Source organism: Canis lupus, unplaced genomic scaffold (genome assembly GCF_011100685.1).
Source record: "Canis lupus familiaris isolate Mischka breed German Shepherd unplaced genomic scaffold, alternate assembly UU_Cfam_GSD_1.0 chrUn_S1079H1249, whole genome shotgun sequence".
In the NCBI taxonomy this organism is placed as follows: domain Eukaryota; kingdom Metazoa; phylum Chordata; class Mammalia; order Carnivora; family Canidae; genus Canis; species Canis lupus.
Window position 1 is genome coordinate 1 of NW_023329893.1, and position 21851 is coordinate 21851.

The 21851-nt window shown below is 45.7% G+C and overlaps 1 protein-coding gene across 1 annotated transcript; it reads left to right on the forward strand.

Moving 5' to 3' along the window:
* The first annotated feature begins 2712 nt into the window (after nt 1-2712).
* On the forward strand, nt 2713-20831 carry LOC119878172 (rho guanine nucleotide exchange factor 26-like). The gene is made up of 4 exons (XM_038588891.1): nt 2713-2915; nt 4760-4799; nt 8567-8712; nt 19440-20831. The coding sequence occupies exons 1-4, from the start codon at nt 2847-2849 to the stop codon at nt 19566-19568; spliced, it is 384 nt and encodes a 127-aa protein (XP_038444819.1). The 5' UTR covers nt 2713-2846; the 3' UTR covers nt 19569-20831.
* The last annotated feature ends 1020 nt before the right edge of the window (nt 20832-21851 follow it).

The window sequence follows — 21851 nt, forward strand, 5'->3', positions numbered from 1 at the left end:
GAAATATCTCTGACCGAAGTAGTATATATTCAATGCACAGCATTGGATAATACAGTAAAGTATAAAACATGAAAAACCTCATGCTTTATTCACAACCCGGAGCTTTCCTCTCAATACTTTTGGCCATTACATTCAATGTAGGTAAGGCAAAAACGAGTAGCTTAAGTTGCACACAGTGGATGCTCACTATATCTCTGCTGGATGAATGCATGCATGCTGAAAGAGAACTTGGAGAACAGCCCATATGTCTTGCTGATAGAATTAATTACATAGATCTTAAGGTCATTTGTCCTCTCAAGTTTGCCTTATTCTTCTCACATAGCAGGAGCTTGGCCAGGATACAACCAACTTTCCACTATTTGGCAATGGAGCACTCTGGAAAGATGTTCTCTGTCCTTACTTCATTCCTTTCAGAAATTCATTCAACAAATACTTATTAAGTGCCCACTCTGTGTCTGGAATCCAGAGGGGCAATAAATCGACAGCTCCTGCCCTCTTGAAGCTTACAGCCTAAAGAAGATAAAGCAGATAATAAACATGAACACAAAAATAAGTGTGTATGCATGAAGATTCTCATTAAATATAGAAAAGGAAGAGAACAGGTGGCTGGGAAAATAAGCAGGGCGGTGGGCTGATTCTGGAGGGCTCAGGGAAGTCGTCTTTGATGGGGTAACCGTCAGAAGGTCAAGGAGAAACACAAGGGCAGGTTCTAGGGTGGTCAAACTTAAAGGCGGCTGTGGCCTAAGAAAAAAAATGAAGGATAAAGTATTGGGAGAAAAGACTGCTGCAGAGGTAGGCAGGTTGTGCAAGGCCTTGTAAGTTACGGAGGACTTTGAACTTTTATTCGATGTCTGCTTAGAAGCACATGTACATATACATTTTAGTTACATTTATCTTTGATTGGTAAAATTCAGGATTCAAAGCATAAAATATGGGCAGCCCGGGTGGCTCAGCGCTTTAGCACCTGCCTTCGGCCCAGGGTGTGATCCTGGAGACCTAGGATCGAGTCCCACATCGGGCTTTCTGCATGGAGCCTGCTTCTCCCTCTGCCTGGGTGTCTGCCCTCTCTTTCTCTCTCTCATGAATAAATAAAAATCTTCAACAACAACAACAAAAAAAGCATAAACTATTCTGGGCACCTGGATGGTTCCTCTTTTCCTCCGGAGGTCGGGATGGAGCTGAGTCCTGGGATCCAGCCCCATAGCGGGGGGTGTAGTGTAAGATTCTCAGTCTCTCTGCCCTTTCCCTTCTCTAAACACACACACACACACACACACACACACACACAAACACCCCCCCCCACCCCGGCAAAGCCTAAGATATCCCAAATCCCTGAACGCAAACGCCCGCTGGCCTCAGTTTCCTCGCACGCAGCGCCCCCCCCACCCTCGGGAGCTCCGCTACGGCCGGGCCGTGGCCCGCGGGGGCAGCGGGGCCCGCACACGCGAGTTCGCAGGCCCCGGGAGCGCGGCGAGGCCCGGCTGTCACCCGCAGGCCCGCCCCGGGGCTCTCTAAGTTGCAAGCGGCCGCGCTCCCACGCTGGTTCCCACGCTGCGCCCCCGGCTCCCCGCGCGGAGCCCCGAGCCGGCAAGCCCGGGCGGCCGGGGCGGGGGGGGCGGGGGGGGCGGGGGCGGCGGGCGGGGGGCGGGGGCGGGGGGCGGGGCGGGGCCGCGGGGCAGCGGGCGGCCGGCGAGCTCGGGGCTGGGCTGCGGCTGCGGCGACTGGGCGCGACCCCGGCCCCGAGGGCGGGGATGCTCGTGGGCCCTGGGCGCCGCGGAGCCGCGGAGGTACAGCGGCCGGTCGGGGCGCGGGGGACCCCGGGGGCCCGGGGCGGCTGGAGGGGCGCGGGCGCCCGGAGCATCGGCTGGCAGCCCGCGGCGGGTGGCGGGCTCCTGGGGGTGGGGGGGGGGCTGCCCTGCCCTGCCCTGCCTGCCCTGCGCCTGCCCTGCCGCCCCGCGGGGGGCGCGCGGGCTCCACGCTCTCTTTCCCGCCCAGGCGAGCCCGACCGACCGCGCCCCGGCGACCCCGCTATGGACAGCGAGAGCCGCGTGGACTTCCCGGGCAGCCTGACCCCGCTGTGGCGGAGGCGCTCCACCCCTCGGCCGCCGCCGCTGGCCGGAGCAAGCCGCGGCCGCAGCCCTGCCAGAGCCCCGGCGGCCCGCCCCGCGCCGACTGCCCGCGGAGGCCCGGGGCGCGCCCCCCGCCCCGCAGCCCCCGCCCCCGGGCGCGCGGCGCCTCCGCGGGCAGCCCCGGGCAGGGCAGCCCCCGCCCCCGCGGCCGCAGCTGCAGCGCGGGCCGGTGCCCGACGGGAGGACGCTGCGCCCGGACCTCGGAGCCGGCTCCCCGAGGCCGCCAGGGCCCGCGCCCCCGCGCCCGCCAGCTCGCCCTGCAGCCCCCCGCCCCGCCCCGCCCCCGGCCCAGGGGCCCGCCCCGCGCCCCCGGGGGCCCCCGCCGCGCCCAGAGCCGGTCCCCCGAGCGCAGGGCGCCCCCGCCGCGGCGGCCGGCCCAGGACGGCGCGCCCCCGGGGGGCCCCTGCGTGGTGCTGAGCACCAACAGCCCCGCCGCGCTCAAGGTGGGCAAGCAGCAGCTCATTCCCAGGAGCCTGGCCTCCGAGGTCCGAGCCAGCAAGGCCCCCCTGCAGAACGGGGAGCCCCACAGGAGACTCCTCAAGGTGCGCAGCATGGTGGAGGGGCTGCGGGCGCAGGACGCGGGACGAGGCCGAGCCCGAGCACGACGCCGGCAGCCCGGGCTCCCTGCGCAGGGGCCTGCGCTCCACGTCCTACCGCCGCGCCGTGGTCAGCGGCCTGGACTTGGACAGCCCCACCACGTCCAAGAAGAAGAACAGGATGTCCCAGCCCGTGCTCAGAGCGGTGATGGAAGACAAGGAGAGGTTTTCCAGCCTGGGAAGGATAAAGGTGAGAGTAGGCAGGTGTGTCTCCCTCCCCCCTCCCCCCTCCCCTACACACACACCCTCCTCCTGCTGCTGCCCCTGGAAGCCAGGGTCTTGGACGGGGTTGGCGGTGGGGGCCAGGGCCACGCAGGAAACCTGAAGCTATCCTTCTCTCTTTTTTTTTTTCTTTTTTAGGTTTTATTTATTTATTTATTCATGAGAGCCAGAGAGAGAGAGAGAGAGAGAGAGAGAGGCAGAGCACAGGCAGAGGAAGCAGGCTCCATGCAGGGAGCCCAATGTGGGACTCGATCCCAGGACCCCGAGGTCATGCCCTAGGCTGAAGGCAGGTGCTAAACCGCTGAGCCGCCCAGGGATCCCTTATCCTTCTCTTTTAATTCTCTTTGTGGGTCAGACCCGTGCACACCGACCTCTTGGCCCTCCCAGTGCTGGCTGTCACAGCCAGGGTAATAATGCACCTTCGTGGGAAGAAGGGAAACGCTTAGTGCTGTTGTAACTTTTTAGGGCAACACGTGGGGGGACTAATGTGAAGAAAGAAATACAGCGAGTCAGGTATGGGCTGAGTGCTGAACGCTCTGAATACAGGGGGCTGAATAGAGGGTGGAGAGCAGCCCCGGTGCCCTGGGCCCTGTGCTCAACCTGGTGCTCATCCAGAGGTGTCACTTAGGGACACCTGTCAGGGGCACCGGCGACTGACTCCTGATTTCTTTTGAGCGTATTGATTACTTTATTGAAAGCGGCTTATCTACGTGAATCAATTACAGAATGGTTTGGTCAGTGCTGATAACATACTACATAGCGTTCAGGCAAAATGCGATTTTTATTTTTTTATTATTTTTTTAAGACTTTATTTATTTATGATAGACACAGAGAGAGGCAGAGACACAGGCAGAGGGAGAGGCAGGCTCCATGCAAGGAGCCCGACACGGCACTCGATCTCGGGGCTCCAGGATCGCACCCTGGGCCAAAGGCAGGCACCAAACCTCTGAGCCACCCAGGGATCCCCAAAATGTGATTTTTAAAGTTATTTGCCAGAATTACAGAAGATACAGAGAGTTTGTCATCTCTGTTGTTGCTGGTGTCTTTCGCCACCGTCTGTGGTTGTGTTTTATGCCCATGCTGTGCCCGTTTATTCTTGGATGCATTTAACAAGTTGGTAGCTCAGAACTTCAGGTTCAACTGAGCCGTGTGTATTAATTACTCCCTGATAAAGGCCTGGGAGTTGTGCGTATTAAAATACTGCCAAATATGACGAAGGGACGGGGAAAACTAAAGAAGGATATTTTGGAGTGTGCATGTGCCGCTTTCTCTGGGAACAGTTTAGACAGATCTCAGCAGAAATTCATTTTGGCAGCCACCACTTTTCTTGATTAATCAGAGAACTGGAAACAGTTTGTGTAAGCGTCAATATGTAATACGCAAGTCAGGCTATTTTATTTTTGCTCTCATGGCCTTAAAGAAATGACATAACATTTTAGGGGTCCCCTCCCAACCCCCTCACCTCTGCAAGTATAGCAGAGTTCAATTTAACAGTGATTGGTGAACCCTGAGTAGTGAAATGAGCTGAAGTGCTGGTCATTTGAGGATTCTCAAGCTTTTGCTGGGGTGTGGGGGACATTGTACGTTTTATTTCACCGTTTAGTGGGTTGTACATTTTATTTCACCATTTTAGTGGGTTATAGTCAGATGAGTGAACTACTCAAGGGATCATCTGCTGTATGCTTTTGGAAATCCAATGAATGTAACAAGTACTTTTTCTTAAAATAGCTGTATTTTTTTTATTTGGCTCATTCATACATAGTTTGCTTTGCTTTTTCCTTTTTTTTTTTTTTTTTTTTGCTTGTTTCTTAGAAAAAAATGCTGAAAGGACAAGGAACATTTGATGGGGAAGGTAAGCATTTGATTTTCCAGACTTTTATTGCTGCTTCAATGTGGAATATCAATTATAAGTTGAAATCCAACTGCAGTAACAAAAACACTTAAGATGAGAAAAATGTCCAACTTCTTCCCAAATTATACAGTACAAAGCTCTGCACTAAGCTAAATTTTCATCCAGTAATACCAGCAGTGAATGGAATTAACGGCATTCTTTGTAAACTGATAACTTTGTCTGCCAGTGTCCTGGATTTTTAATTCTTATCTACTCTGACTCTATCCTCGCCTTCCTTGAAAAATGGAAAAAGGGTGAGAGCTAGTCTAGCTTTTTAGTTAAAAATCCCAATTTTGGCATTTAGCTGTTAAGTCATATTCCCTTTGACTTCATTATTCCCTTCCCCATATTTCCACATTTTAGTGTCACTTCTGACTTCCTGTTTGCTTATCAAGTTTCAATTTTAGGGAAATCTAACTCTCCTGGCTGCTAGAAACATAGTCCTAAGAATCTGTAACCCGTATAGAAAAGCTGCTTCAGCCAGGTGTTCAAGCCCTAATCAGATTAGTGGACTTTGGTAAACAGAGGGGTCAAGTGTCAACCGACTGGAAGAGCAGTGGGAAGCGAGTGAACAGCCCCACCTGCAGAGCACAGTGGAGCTGAAGGTAGTCACTTCCTATCATACTTTGAAATGTTAGGATTTTCTGACCTTTAAAGAGTCATGAAGAAGGGTAAATAAATAATCACCCAGAGTTGTAAAATACGTAAATCTTAGGTGATTATAAACTATTTCCCAATAATAATTCTTATCAACATCCGATCCCTTGGAGTAGTTACACAGGACCAGATTAAAAAAACAGTTTTCATTGCACCAATCTTAGGAAACTATATGGAGAAGAAACCCTGATACAGTATTTTAGCTGGTTTGGATAAATTCATCTCCCTGGTTTTATAATTAGAGGAAACTGGGAACTTGGAGAGGTTTAGTGCCTTGCCCACTGTCACACAGCCTGTCTAGGACATGTGACTGGTTCTTAGTCCAGGTTGCTTCCTTTTTTTTTTTTTAAGATTTTTATTTATTTATTATAAGAGACACACACAGAGAGACACAGGCAGAGGGAGAAGCAGGCTCCCTGCAGGGAGCCCGACGTGGGACTGGATCCCGAGTCTCCAGGATCACGCCCTGGGCTGAAGGCGGCGCTAAACCGCTGCGCCACCTGGGCTGCCCCAGGTTACTTCCTCTTATATCCCTTTGTGACCATGAAGTGAACAGAGCATCTACCCAATAGGTATTTAGAGAGGTGTTTTGCATCTTCTCGAATTTGACATTGATTCTGGGATCTTTGTCTCAAAGGGTCAGAAATGTTGAGGGTTTTTTTTTTTTTTTTAATGTCAGAGGACACAGCTTTTTTGCAGTTCTGTGTTGTCTCCTTTTAGATGGAGCTGTTTCTGTGCACTCTCGTGTCTCTTCTCAAATATAATGACCTAGAAATTTTTCTCACACATGTGTACATGAGGAATACAGAATGCCTACAGTTAATGACTAACAAGAATGTAGCTCTGGATCAGGTGCAGTAAAGTGGTAAGAACCTCTGATGGTGGAGCCCGGGACCTGGGTTCCTATCCTACTGCTTCTGTCCATCGGTGGAGTGACAATGAGCAAAGCATCGTAACCTCACGGAGCCTTAGTTTCATCATGTCTGAGAGGAGGCTAACGATACTATTGCCTGCGTTGTGGGAACAAACGAGGAATCTTATCAGCAGTGTATCCATGTGTTTTGTGTCAACCACTGAGGACTTCAAAGAGCCCTACAGAGGTGTGGTAACCGGGTCTTTACCCTCATAATCGGTTTTACATGTGCAAAACAATCAGAGGACAGTAAAATCGCGCAGTTGACTCCAGTATTATTTTAGTCCTGGTGCCTGCGGAACCCGCAGCAGTTGATGAGAGAGAAGGCGGATGTTTGCCAGCTTTGGTAGGTGGGAAAGGCGTTGTGAGCTCAGGATGTCCTAAACCAAATTCATGGTCTTTCCCTCTAAAGGTGAAGGTCTTCAGGGGTTGCCATCTCCTGCTGTGCATTTGTTGCGCCTGCAGACTTAGGGACCTAGGGAACATCCTTACCACATCCTTTCTCTGACACCCCCCCCCCCCCCACCTCCAGTCCATCCCTAATAGCCCAATTCTCTATTCTTCCATAGTAATCCTCGTAGGTCCCCTACACAGTCAGTATCTTGCTCCAACGATAGAATCAAACCTTTCCTTTCCGTGGATTCCCACTGCCGGCAGGATAAAATACAGTCTTGGCTGTGTGAAGGAAATCCAGTTGTTTGTACTTGGGATAAAATCCAGTTTTTTACCATTGCCTGCAGACTTCTGCTTTGATTTAGACCATCTGGCTCATCCTCCCTAAACTCACCTTGCCCTTCTGTCCGCCAGACACCCATGCTCTCTACCTATGGACTTTTGCCTTTGTTCTTCTAAGGTATTGTGTTTCTTCTTGCCTCAGGGCTTTTGCATATGCTCGCTCCTTTATCTCTGTAGCTTCTCAGCTTTCAGATCTTAGATTTTCTTAGTAACACCTACCTGTCTGACTCCCAGACTGGGTCACACCCTTCTGAGACTGTTCTCAGAGCACCTGTATATAGATCATTCAGTTATAGGTAGGTTTATGTACAAGATCATTGTGTTCTCAATCCAACGATAACTTGCCTTCTCACTCCGAGTGAAACCAGAGGAGCCCTTTGAATGGCATTGAGGCAAGGGCCTCCATGATCTCCCCCTGTACATTCCCAGCCCTTATGTCTTAAACTTTCTCCCTTCCCTCACCCAGTTCATCCATTTAGGCCTCCTTGCTGATCCTTGTACGTATAGAGTATGCAACAGACTCCTGTCCCAGGACCTTTGTACTTGCTGCTCCCTCCAGTGGTGTATTCTTTCCCCAGCTGTAAGGTGGATTGCTTTCTTACCTCTTTCAGGTCTTTGCTTACATGTCATCATGGTGAGGCCTTCCTAAATCACCCTATTTACAATCTACATTACCCCCTTGTAACGCTCCCCTGCTTTATTTTTCTCCATTTTATTTTATTTTTCCCTCCTTTATTTTTCTCCATGACGTACCAGCATCTGACATAAGTTCTTGGCTTATTGCTTGTCATTCTCTGCTCACCCTAATGTCTGCTCTATGTAGACAGAGATTTTTATCTTTCTTGTTCATCGTTGTATTCACTAATGCCTAGCCATTGTTGGCATCAAGTAGGCATTTTCTAAACATCAGCCGAATGAATACATGATTGAGTGACATGGGACTAATAGCTTTTCCTACTTTTAGCTCATGAGGGCACAAGAAAAGTCTTCTATTTTCCATTTACTCCCAGCTGTTGGCACATTAGTAGGTATACAGTAGATGTTTGTAAAATAGGTAATGAATGGTGATGGACATTGAAGGAAAGGTAGGGTGTGAATCCAGTTTAACCACCACCACCACCCCCCAAAATAGTGATTTCTAACAGGCACAGCTCTCCTCCATGAGTGGTAGACAGAGACATGGGACTTTGCTTCAGTTGCTATTTCATGTATGGATCCCTCCCCTTGCCCTACCCATGAATTTGAGGCAGAGCTAAATGAGTGAGAAAAGTCATTTTTTGGTTAATAATTCTTCAGTGACAAAATCCATTCAATTCTTTGTTTATTAACCTGGAGACCAAACATTGTATAAACCTGGATGTTTGTTTAGAACAAGTAGCATGATAATGGCAGTTAGTGACATATGGGGTTTGTATTGTTGCAGAAAATGCTGTCCTATATCAGAACTACAAAGAAAAGGCTCTTGACATTGACTCTGATGAAGAGTCAGAGCCCAAAGAGCAGAAGTCAGATGAAAAAATTGTGATTCACCACAAGCCACTGAGGTCCACATGGAGCCAGCTCTCTGCGGTAAGTGTTTACCTTTTTCTTTCCAATCTGTGGGCAGGAGAAAACCAAGTTGGGGAAATTAGGTCTGGATGTGGTTTTAATTTTTCTGCTAATGATCCTATGACCCGAAAGAGAAAGATTCTTCATTTTAGGTCGTGAAATGTTTCTTAAAACTCTTCGAGCACTAGTGAGAATATGGATTTTGACACTTCTGATTAGGAAAATTAGATTTTGACAAAATGGGGTGCCGTGACACCGATATACTATACTCTGGAACTTTTTCCTGCTTGATAATCTTTTCTCATATTTTTTTTAATACAGTGTATATAGAGAGGTAACTTAATCTATCCTGAACTTTATCATAATCATGGCTCTATATATACAAACATGTATGCTTGTCTGTGGTCAATAGGGAGTTTATGATGGCTCTTCCTTGGAAATTTCATTTAATTTAGACACATGTATGTGTTCTTGCAGCTGATTTCCTTCTGTGCATCTTTTGTGTGAGCGTGTCTGACACTTACTTTGTGTTGATGAGTAATTTATCTTCTCTGCATCAAACCTCTTTTGTTTGTAGCTATAATTTCTCTTCCTCCTGGCTTAACAAATGTCACAGTGTGCTGCTGAGTTTACTTGATAGGAGTTTGGGCACAGCATCTGTGGGCATCTGATGCATTACCAAGTAGAAAGGAATTTCCATGGCTGGCTTGGGTGGTGGGAGCATTGCATCAAAAACAAGCCAGTACACCTCTGTGAGTCCCTTAGGCAACATGGGTGCAGAAGTGATTCCCTCTTAAGCTGAAATGAGCATTGTTCGGAGTCCGGAATCTCATATTCAGTCAGGGGACACGCCGGCTTAAGGAAAGGAGTTGGTCTCGTAACCGGGCCATGGGAATGGACGGACGCTGATGATGGGAATGACTTCTGGTCGGATTCTTCCTCCTTTCGTCTCCCCTGCGTTAGAATTCAGAATTGTAGAAACTGAGCCCTTTCTCTCCATCTCCGTCTTAACCCCTGATTCTGTTCTAAGGAGAGTTTATTCTTTTCCAAAGCCTCCAAGGTGTGGCATGCTTAGTATATGCCACGGACTGCAATGCCTGCAGGGACAGGGCAAGCAGCATTATAAGGGATGCTGGGGAGTGTGGATGCTGAGACCTGGTGGGGATTGTGGTAAACAGACCCCATATAACCTGAGCAGCTGCCACTTAGCTCGCACCAGCCCAGTGTTGCCGGACCTTCTGATATTTAGAGAAGAGAATGCAGAAATCCAGATTAGTTTTTAGTATTATTAGTATTAGGACAATTAGTATTGTCCTAATTCAAGGGTTAGAAAAGTGACGTGTGAGGCTAACAAAGTATTTATGGGCCGGTCTTGTCTCCTATGCCAACAGTTTGGAACTCCTGTGATATTTCTAGGTTTTGCATATGTTCAGGTGGTAACACCTGTTCACAGAGCTGACATAGTGGTAGCCTTGTAGCCTTGTATCCTGATCTAATGATCTCATGATATTATATACCGAAGCACATATGTGGAAGAGCTGGGGACAAGGCCCTTGGAGGCCGCGTTGGCTCTAAATGGCTGTCATTCCGTTGTTGGTGTGGACCATTTGGCAGAGGATCCTTGAGGAGAAAGCTGTGGATTTTTTGCGCTTTCTCCATGGCCAGCAGCTGCGTTTGTTAGCACGGGCCTAAATCTTGCTGCTGTTCTCTGAATGCTAAACAGAAATGTATACTTCTGTGCCGCTTACGCTCTCATCCTACCTGGCTTTAGTGCAGACAGGCAAGCTGCCTTCCTTAGGCCCCCTCAAGTTTGGCTTTCATCTAGATTAACAAATGCACATTAGACTAATACTACACTTCCTTCAGTACATTATCAAATAGGGGCATGCATGTCGTTTGGCAAAGGGTAAGTGTACCAATGGTGCCTTTTGTTAACAAGATTGCTATCAAAAGACTAGTGATAAGATGTAAGACTATAAAGTGGGTTCTAACTTTGGTGTGTGTTATCTCGGATGTTAGTGCTCCCAGGAGGCTCGTGTGTATTTATTGTGTTGCTTGGCAATTACATTTAATCAGAGCAGCTTTGGACTTTGCCACCTTCCATTCTTAGACACCAGCCTGCGTTTTCTTTGCGCTTTTCGTGTCTCCTTTTCACACTTAAAACATTTTACCTTTTTAAAAAATATATGTAAAGTACTTCAAACATGCAGAAAAGCTTAAAAATAAATGTGTGTAATAGATTTCTGGGTACCTGCCACCCACATTGAACAAATGTTAACATTACAGTATGTTTACTGCAGATCTCTGTTTTTTTGTTTTTTTTGTTTTTTGTTTTTTTATTTTTTAAGGAATATCCAGTTAACCACCCTCCTCTCCAGTATGTTTCTCCTTTCTGCCTTCCCAAAATAATCACTGTCCTGACGTTCTCTTCTGTACTTCCCACGTGGGTTTTCTACCCACTAAAAGATTGCAAGCAGCTCTGGCTTTTAGGAAAGTAGATATTTCAACACAAAAAGTGGTCATTACTGTTCTAGAAGCCTGGCAGTTGTCATGTCCGAGTTGCAGTTAGGACCCTGAAGAGAGGAAGCTTTGCGAATTAGGAACAATGTCAGGATGTTTCCATAGGGATCTGCACCTCTGTTTCTCTGTGTGAGCTCATGTCCTAATCCTCCTTCGTGGAGGGGCTGCAGCAGTGAGCGTGGATCTCAGAAACATCCACTCTTCCCATGCATACTTTTAATGTGCCAAATTAATAGGGTAGTCCCCATCTCGTCTTGCATCTTGTCATGTCACTTTAATACAAAACCCTTATTTGAGTATGGCCTCCATCCCAGAAAGAGAGGAGGATGCTGGTGGTGGTGGTGGTGGTGGGTGGTTCTGGGTGTGAGGGTATGTGTGAGCCCACATGTGCATTAGCTCTGGTTGATGGTTTTATTTTCTAAAAATCTATTTGTTGCAAACCCCTGCTTGCCTCCTGGAATGATGGAACTTCTCTTACCAGCTGACTGTGAGGAACATTCAGTATGCAGCAACTTGCAGTAACTTAGGGTTGTTACATAGGTCTTTAAGCCTCCAATCTGTCGTATAATGCCTTAGTGTGCTTGTTCATACATCTCCTTTGGTTCCATTGGACAATCACACAGGTGACAAGTGTCCCCACTTACATGGCTGGGAATAGGTTTCACGGTAGTGTTGGGATTATCTCACAATCAGGGAGAATTAGAACGGTGTAAGAGGCGTTTATTTGGACTTCAAGAAAAGGGAAGGTCTAGCTGCCACACACTTCTGGAGTCAGATTAAAGCAAATTAATGGTGATGTACTTCGCAGGGGTGCCTCCTCCAGCAGGTTCTCCCATCTAGCCATGGCTCTTCTCCAATAGTTAGGAATACAACCCCAGGCTCCTTAGGATCCTAAGACAGTGACAGGTTTACTCTTCATTCACTTGATTGTCAAAGGAGGTAGGATCCCATCTCTTCCAGTCGATACAAAGTAGGTTGGTGGGCAGTAGGATGTCTTCATTCCAGGGGATATAATGTTGTGCTGCTCTTGAGTCCTGCGAGAACACTAATTACACGAGAAATCATTTAAAATGATTATGGTTCCCAGTTTTGAAGGGCATGGGATATGAGGTTTTGAATGTGGAAAGTCATTGTTGACTTCCAGAGATCTGTGCCCAGAGACTCGGAACCTGCCACCCACAGGTCGGTAACCCAGTGACTCACCTGGAATGGCAGCATGAGGACTAAGTCAACAGTTCTTAGATCTCTGGGAAAAGCCTGTGGGTTTGAAGAAAAATATTGATATTATTATTCTGGAATGGAACACTAAGGACTTGTTACGGTGAGTGCCAGGTGGGCAGGCACTTGAGTCCTGGATGCAAAGTGATCTCCCTAAAGTTCATCCTTTAATGGGATTCTGGAAGCATTTACAGTATGACAGAAAATAAAAGATAGATCTTGACTGGAGTCTTTTTGTTTTTCCTCCTAACCACACCTCCTCGTCCCGAGGTCTCGAGATCACATACTGTGTACTGTGCATGTACTGAAAAAATCCTGATTGTGAAACCAGTGTTTGTTTTGTCAAGATCAGCAACAGCACCAAAGCCACACTTGCCAGCCATGCCCTGACCCTATTTTTTCTTTTTTCTTTTCTTTTCTTTTCTTTTCTTTTCTTTTCTTTTCTTTTCTTTTCTTTTCTTTTCTTTTCTTTTCTTTTCTTTTCTTTTCTTTTTTCTCTTCTCTTCTCTTCTCTTCTCTTCTCTTCTCTTCTCTTCTCTTCTCTTCTCTTCTCTTTTCTTTTCTTTTCTTTTTTTTTGCCATGGGGGTGCGTTTGTGTAATTTCCATCACCTTGACATATCAGGTACCTTTGAAAAGGGTGTTCAGACCCCAGAGGCAGCAACAAGCACGTGGGCAAACTGCGCTGGAATTGAGCACCTGATACGGTCACCCTCTGCTCTGCTCCCCTTTGGCACTTGCTGACATGGGGCTTTATCAATAATCTTAGATCCTTTTGGGTATCTCTTCAGTTTGTTCAGAAATTTGAAACTCTCTAGTTGGGATCCGGTCTCTCTGTTTCCATCCGAGTGTTCCTGCAGCCGTGCGTAGTGTGGCTAACGGTCCAACGGGCCATCTGACGTTAGGACCTGGGTCTCTGAGTCCTGGCTCCGCTCTTCGGGCGCACATTGTTTGCCTCTGGATGACTTTCTGGAACTGCCAAATGAGACAGGACGATTTGAAAAATGGTGATTTTTCTATAAATACAATTTCATTCAGTTGAACGTATAACAGACACTTTGGAGACTTAGCCGTTGGATCTGATGGGACTTATTCTTTTAGAATTTACACTGTGTTTATTGTGAAAGACCTACCGTGTTCTACTAAAAACCAGAGCTCCACGGATGTAATAAACCTGAATATCATCCTTTTGGCAGAAATGCTTTATGCGTTTAGAGGTCGTAGAAAATTGTGTCCCTTTTCCTTAAATTTTCACACTTGTCTGAATTTTCAGGGGTTCAGTGACTTGCTGCTTAAAATAATCTCTTCAGTCACATCACATAACTTTCCACTCATGTTTTGCAACATTGTGGTCTCATAAAATTATTTTTTTTACCTTACATGGTGATTAATGCCTTTTACCATATCTATCTTTTGTGTCTGTGGTTTTTTTTTTTTTAATACTCGTTTTTCACGTCTGGCATGCTTTTAGCACTCATAGTGGAAACAGTCAAGGCTTTAGATATATACTTGTCCACACTTTTAAATTGGACAGTAGGTTTCCTGGAATGTTTATATCTTTGTAAACAGAAATAGAGATCATGTGCCTACACCTGAGACCCATGCAGAGATCCTATTCTAGCTAAGAGGGCTGGAGCTGGGGGCCTGCTTAGCTGAGCCAAGGATTGGCCTTTATGCTCCTGCCCTTTCAGTATTATTAGATTATGGTGTTCTCTTAACATTTCTGAAAATTAATTTTGATTTAATAAGTTCTCCATGTTAAAAAAAAACATTTCAGATAAGACTAAAATCTCTTTTATCATATCTGCGATCTCAATCTCTTTCCCCTACCCTATAGGAATGCTATTCTCAATTTGGTAATGTTCTTCTCAAAATCCCCGTATATACATTTAAGGGAAATATAAAGATTGCATGTGTTTACTTAAATATATACTCCACGGCTTTTACAATTTCCTTTTTTTCTGAACTATGTGTCTTATAAATAATTTTGTGTCCATACATGCTGATTTTCAGGGTTCTTTCTAGTTTCTGCATTATTCTGTACAATGCATATAGTTTTTCCCCTTTCCTTTTGGGAGTTACACATACCTTGAGAATATAATAAAAACTTGGAGGAATGCATCTTTAGAAAAATGCACACACACGTTTATGTTTATTCATTTATATATATTTTTTAATATTTCAGTTTGAGGATTTTGTTTTTCTTGACTTTATCTCCAAATATGGGGAACACCTTACTGGAGCTTTCTATTTTTTTTTTCAAGATTTTATTTATTTGGGGTGGGGGTGCAGTGAGGAGGAGAGGGAGAGGGATAAATTGACTGTACTGAGCACAGAGTCCGATGCAGGGCTCATTCCCATGACCCTGAGATCATGACCTGAGACAAATCAAGAGCCAGATGCTCGACCAACTGAGCCACCCAGGTACCCCTGGAGCTCTCTATGTATTACGTATAATTTCCATGTTGTTCATATCACCTTTAGAAGTTTTCCTTTTTTCTGAATTCTAGCAGAGTTGGAACTTGAACTTTAGAAGTTTTCCTTTTTTCTGAATTCTAGCAGAGTTGGAACTTGAACTTTATAAACCTTTCTGAATAATATATATAGATTGAAGGGAAAAACTGCTCAAGCTGCAGCTGAGTAATGAAAGGACAATTGAATAATAGATATGCCAATGTTTATGTTCTTGATTCTCCAGAGAGAACAATAGGGTGTGAAATGTAGGTATGTGTGCACCATGCCCCTAGGGAGGCAGAGCACAAGACAGGTGCTCCAAGAAAGTGGGAGGAGATGAGCACAGAGTTATTAAATTTTGATTGGCATAACTACAAAAAGACATTTCAACCAGAAATCTAGATTTGAGACCCAATACAAAGAGGGTCTCATTATTTCATTGAGCAGAAAACCAATGAGAGAGATGGATGAATGATTCCTTCATTCATCTGGTCTTTATGGAGAGCCTTCTCTGTGCTAGATGCCCGGAGATAGAGCAGAACAGACTCCACCTTGCTTTCATGTCCTTATAGACGCCCTTCGTGGTGAGACAAGTATCAAATAACCCCACAAATGAAAGACTTATAACTGTATTAATGCCATGAAGGAATGTTTGTGTTGCTCTGAGATCCTGTTCGGGGAGGGCACCCGTCTGGGCAAGGTGCTGTCAACCGGCAGATGGTGGCAAAGGAAGAGACAAAAGCCACCATCACTGGCATGTCAAGATAGGTGTCTGGGTGCAGTTGGTGGTAGGGGCCAGGGACAGAATTGAGGAGCTCCAGGCAGAGATACTGCCCTGTACGGAGACCCTTTGGGGGTAATGGTGGGTAAGTGGAATTAAAAAAAAAATTGGTGTTGGGGCAGCCCGGTGGCTCAGTAGTTTAGCACCGCCTTCAGCCCTGGGGTGTGATCCTGGAGACCCGGGATCGAGTCCCACGTCGGGCTCCCTGCATGGAGCCTGCTTCTCCCTCTGCCTGTGTCTCTGCCTCTCTCTCTCTCTCTCATGAATAAATAAATAAAATCTTAAAAAAAAATTGGTGCAGCTGGGGGTTCTTGCTCTACTTGGTGGGCACTTCCTCCTCCCGTCTCTAAATGTCAGAGGTGCCCTGGCTCCTACTTGGGCTTCTTCTCCGTGCCTATTTAGTGATCTCATCCAATCGCGTGGATTTAAACACATCACATACTCTGATGACTTCCAAGTTTATTTCTCTAGACTGGACCCTTCCCGCAACTTTCAGACAAGCATGCCCAGCTTCTTTTCTAATATATTTGGCATCTCAAAGTTAACCTGGCCAAAAGTTTACTTTTGCTAATTCTCTTCTCTCCCACCCAGACCTGCTTTTTCCCACAATATACTTTTTTTTTTTCTAAGCAAATAACAATTCCATCTTTCTAGATGCCAGGGTCAAAAACCTTGGAGCCATTCCCCACTCTTCTCTTTATCCCTTAACCTCTTACAGTTTGGTGCAAAGCCTGTGTGTTGCCTTTACCTTCAGAAGTGAATTATCCACACTGCTTCTCAGCTCAATTCCTGTATCTACTGGGGTCCCCTCTACATCCCCTGTCCATGTAGCAGCATATAATTATATTGTTATTTGTGATGCTGTTAAAATATGCTGAGATACTGTCTCTTTGTTCTGAACCCTCCGGTGTTTGCATCTTCATTAGAGTCAAGACCAAGCCTTACAGTGGCCGGTGAGGCTATGGGATCTGGCCTGGTTACCTTTCTGGACGCATCTCCTGCTTTCTCCTACATCTTGCTCATTTATTGCTCAGTCACACTGATGTTCCTCGAATACAAGGTGTACTCTGTGCCAGGGCCTTGGCATTAGTGGTCTGCCCAGCTTATAGTAGCTCTTCTTCCAGAGAGCCACATGGTTTTCTCCCTCACCTTCTCCCTAGCACCTTTTGAATATTTCTTATCCTCTTCATGACGCTTACCTCTCTTACATACTGTGTGGTTTCTTTTTTTTTTTTTGGTTAATTGTCCATCTGCTCTGCTGGAATAAAAGCTGCCTAAAGGTAGAAGTTTTGGGTCATTTTGTTTCCTATTTGCGTAGCACATGAAATAGCATCTGACTTACAGTAGGTGTGTAGTAACTATTAGCTGAGTTTATGAATGGATCTATAAATAAATGAATAAATGCAGAATCCAATCCCACAAATGAAAATTAATAGAAAGTTACTGAGCAGTGAAAACAGCGAGGAAGTTTCCTATTCAGGGACCATTTGGAGACTGATTTTAATTTTTATATAAAAAAAAATCCTTAATGGTTGGTTAGCTATATCCTAGGTTGATTGATTTTTTATTTTATTTATTTATTCATGAGAGACACACAGAGAGAGGCAGAGGGAGAAGCAGGCTCCCTGTGGGAAACCTGATGTAGGACTCGATACCAGGATTCTGGGATCATGCCCTGAGCCCAAGGCAGGTGCTCAACCACTGGGCCACCCATGTGCCCCTGCATCCTAGATTTAATATATGTCTTTGATACGTTGGGGAACTTGGCATCTTCATAGTTTAAAATTATGTTAGCCTGTGGTAGGTATTGGCTACTATGAAATCAAATTCAATGGCTGTCTGGTTTTTCACTTGGTATTGCTTTTGGGGAGGTAAATGAGATGCATTCAAGAACAATAGCACTCGGTAAGAATAAGGTGCAATTAGGTAAAAGGACGGAAGGTTCTGCTACTTTGAGGAGTTCTGAATAACTGTGTGAAAAGGCTCCATCATACTGAGCTTTGGATTGTGGAAATCATCTATCAGACTCTCGAATTTACCCTCTCGATCTTAAGATGTGCCCTTGTGGCGTCTGCTCCTATAGTCCGATGACGGCACTGTTGCTTAAGACCACAACCTCGGAGTGATTTGTCTCCATGACGAATTGAGAAGTCGTGACTATAAAAATTATTAGTGAATCTTTAAGTACAGAACTTGTGTTTAAAAATTTCTCAAAATTTGTAGATTTATCCAGCCTGTTGATTTTCTACTTTAGTCCGTGCTCTGTCTTAAGATTATCACGGCATTCGTTATCTGAATGCCTATTACTTGAAGAGGTAAAGACTATAGAGCCCACGGGTAGCTTCTACAGAAGTATGGTTGCCAGTGAAAGGAAACGGCAGATTATTTTCCCTTTTGGTGTGGGAGATAAACAAACACTGCCACCCATCCAACCCAAGTCACCCGAACATGGAGTGGTTCCCATTTTGAAGTGGCAGGAAACTCTGTTTCAGATGGTGATACGCAAAGGAGTATGATTGTTTGCTCAACTGAGCAACAGGGAGCCCTTATATCCTTATATCCGCAAGGGTTCAAGGTCTCAGGAGGAGCATGCAGTGCAGCAGCTGACTTGCGGGATGGCTGTAGCTCAGGAACTCTACCATTGGTCATTATGAGGATAATTTGTTGACATGCAGTTAAATTATTGACCAAATATTTGCAGAGGACTTACTGTGCACCAGGGACTGTGCTGGGTCATGTAGCCCTCAGGACAACAGCATGAGGGCAGTAATGTTTCTCCACCTTGTATCGAGGCAGCTGAAACTAGGAGTGTTAAATACTGTTTTCCTCTCCTATTTTTGTTAGGGTTTGGAGACTACCTGGAATGGAGCCTCTCAAGTTTCTCTTTATCATGCATGGATACATGTGCCCAGGGCTCTGGGAGAGCAGGAACGATATTTCCCCTCTGATGTTTGGCTGATGATGTGGCTCAGTAACTATCTCTTCTTGTCGTGAACTTCTTTCCCCTTTTTACCATGGCTGTCTTTTCTCCTGAGAGCTCCTGCATCCTCTGTTTCTGAGTTCTCCTAACGTGGACTCGAAGTTACCTAGCGTGGGCCTAGCCACCTCATGTTACCTATTGGCTTCCAGATACAGCCACCCGTTCAGTTTCTTGAGAGATAATCATATTGGATTAGATCAGCTCAGCACTTTCCTGCCACTTACTAGGCCACTTTTTGTTGTTGGGACAGGTGCCTAACTATTACTCTATTCCAAAGCTCTATTCAGCTTTGGCCTCCATGATGCGTTATGGTGCAAAATGTGGCCACCTTAGGTTCTTTATTTTATGGATCCTGTGAGTAGAACAGCTTTTCTTTTCTTTTTTTTTTTTTTTTAATTTTTATTCATTTTTTCACGAGAGACAGAGGCGGAGGGAGAAGCAGGCTCCATGTAGGGAGCCCGATGTGCGACTGGATCCTGGGATCACGTCCTGAGCCAAAGGCAGATGCTCAGCTACTGAGCCACCCAAGTGCCTCTAGAACAGCTTTCCTTGTAGGGGTCTGTGTGACCATTCAGTGACGTGGCTGACTTATCTAGTTGTAAATTTACACACAGTGGAGTCGATGTTGCACAAGTGGGGTATATCAGAGGCTTAGCAAATGAGAAATACACTTTTGCCTTGTCATCGTGTGTGTGTGTGTGTGTGTGTGTGTCTCAAACAAGAGTTAGAAGTTACCCTTAATACTTATATTGTACTATGCCTTTTTCTGTCTTTTCTGTTTCATTACATTTAAATAGATGTTGACCAGAAATTCACGGACTTGGTCGTGTCATTCACTTGTAGTTTGGAAAGCGCTGGTGTCCGATTCGGGAATGCATTGGTGTTGCGCTGCATCGTGGTGGGTGTGGCAAACAAAGCAAGCCTAAGTCCCAACACCTGCACCGTAGGAACTCAGGAGCTGGTTCAGAAGACAATAGACGTGAAACATCTAAACGGTGACTCTGAAAGGGGCCAAAGCGAATGACGCAGGTAGACATCCCAGAGAGCCGTAAGGGTCAGGGAGGCTTTCTCTAGAGAGGTTGACTAAGACTAGGTAGGCAGATGAGTAGGAAAGGAAAGCTGTATGAAGTATGGCTGGATGGAGTTTGATATATAGGTCACTGGACGTGACCAGTGTCTCAGATCTCCGTACGATGAGGTGCTCCCTGGCCAATGGAGCCATCACATGCTTTGTCCATCTAACAAAAAGCATCAGTTCACTTTCTTCTCCGATTTTCCAGAACAGGTTTTGCTCAGGTTAGACTGTCACCGCACATCTCAGAAACCAACTTTATTGTCAGTGATGCTGTAAGTTGCTTACTGGTTTGGAGTGCGATCGTTCCTCTCCATCTGCCACTTGACAAAAACAACGAATAAAAATGAAACGGCCACCAAGGTGTTGGCACCACCTTCACAAACGGGGGTCCTCCTCTCCTGCAAGAGGAGCACCGCAGCCGTGCTCTGCCCTCCCCAGGCCTTGCTGACTCGGCCTTTCGCTCTGAGTCAGTGATGCCAGCATGCTCACCCACCCCGACGCCGGCCCGTCCTCGCCGCTGGCACACCTGCACACCTGCACACCTGCCCGTCCTCACACTCCCGCACGTGCCTCCCTGCCTCCGAGGCCACCGTGTGGTTTGGGCTTGACTGAGGTCTTCTTTCTTGTTGCCTCTCTTGCCCTTAGCTACTTGACTTCTTTTATCTGCTGGTGGTCACTTGCCGTGTCTCTAGATTTCCTTGGGGGCAACGACAAAGAAAATGCAGGTATTATGGGCATCCTTAAACAGTTCCATTTGTCTGTCCTGCTCACTGTCTTCCTTTCTTGAGAAAGGACTTTAAAACCTATTTTAATTTTTGTTAAAAATGAGGCTTTAGTTGCACAGCCAAGACATGTTTCCTATGCAAAAATAAAAAATTACCAATAGATAAAAATAAGAAAATAAAAATTAGTTGAAATCTCTTTCTCTCCCCATCACTGTTGACATTTTCGTATAGATCTTCTCAGACTTTTTTGGTCTGTATGTACAAGTATAGAGGTCTTTTTTGTTTTTGTTTCTGTTTTGTTTTGTTTTTGCACGTGTGTGTGTAAATATAAAAATTTTTAAAGCAAAACTTCAATAATATAATATTGTCTTTTTACCCATATGTTCCCCTTAACAGTGTTGTAAATATCTTTTCATGTCATTAAACCTGCTACTTTGTCACACATTTCTTTTTCTCTTACCCATGTTGGGAAATGTCATTAAACTTTCTTCCATAAGAACCTTTTTTTTTTCTATTTTTTTAATTTTTTTTCATAAGAACCTTTTTAAAGCCCGCATTGCATTTCATCAAATAAGTGGATGTTTGGTTCCTTTACCCAATTATTTATTGTTGATGATTAGTTTGTTCTTTAGTTTTCAGTTTAAAATGCAAGATTTCAAGGTGATTAAGTTTATTAAAACAATATTTATGGGGCACCTGGGTGGCTCCATGGTTGAGCATCTACCTGCAGCCCAGGGCATGACCCCGAGGTCCTGGAATCGAGTCCTGCATCGGGCTCCCTGCAGGGAGACTGCTTCTCCCTCTGCCTCTCTGTGTGTGTCTTTCATGAATAAATAAATAAAATATTTTTTAAAAAGTAAAACAATCTTTATGAATCACAGAAGTAACACAGATAGGTTCTCCTTATTATAACATCAACCACACCCATTCAGATGGAAATCTGCTTTGATTTTATGACCATTCCCAATCCCTTCCCCTGTTCACCACTATTAACACTACTCCTCAGTGTTTCATTAAGCATCCTACTTTTTAAAACTGTTCATCTTTTATTAAATACTTGTAGAGGATTGTCTAGTCTCTTCTAAAACTGGTTTCTTGGGATCCCTGAGTGGCTCAGCGGTTTAGTGCCTGCCTTTGGCCCAGGGCGTGATCCTGGAGTCCCGGTATTGAGTCCTGCATTGGGCTCCTGGCATGGAGCCTGCTTCTCCCTCTGCCTGTGTCTCTGCCTCTCTCTCTCTATCATAAAAAAAAAAAAAAAAAAAAAAAAAAAAATCTTAATAAAAAAATAAAACCTAAAACCGGTTTCTTTTTCACCCTTTCTACTCCGTGTCATTACCTTTCCATGCCTGCCTCACTTCATTTTCTTCTCTTAAGTGTTGATAGAAGCAGGAGAGCTGTTTCCCTAACTT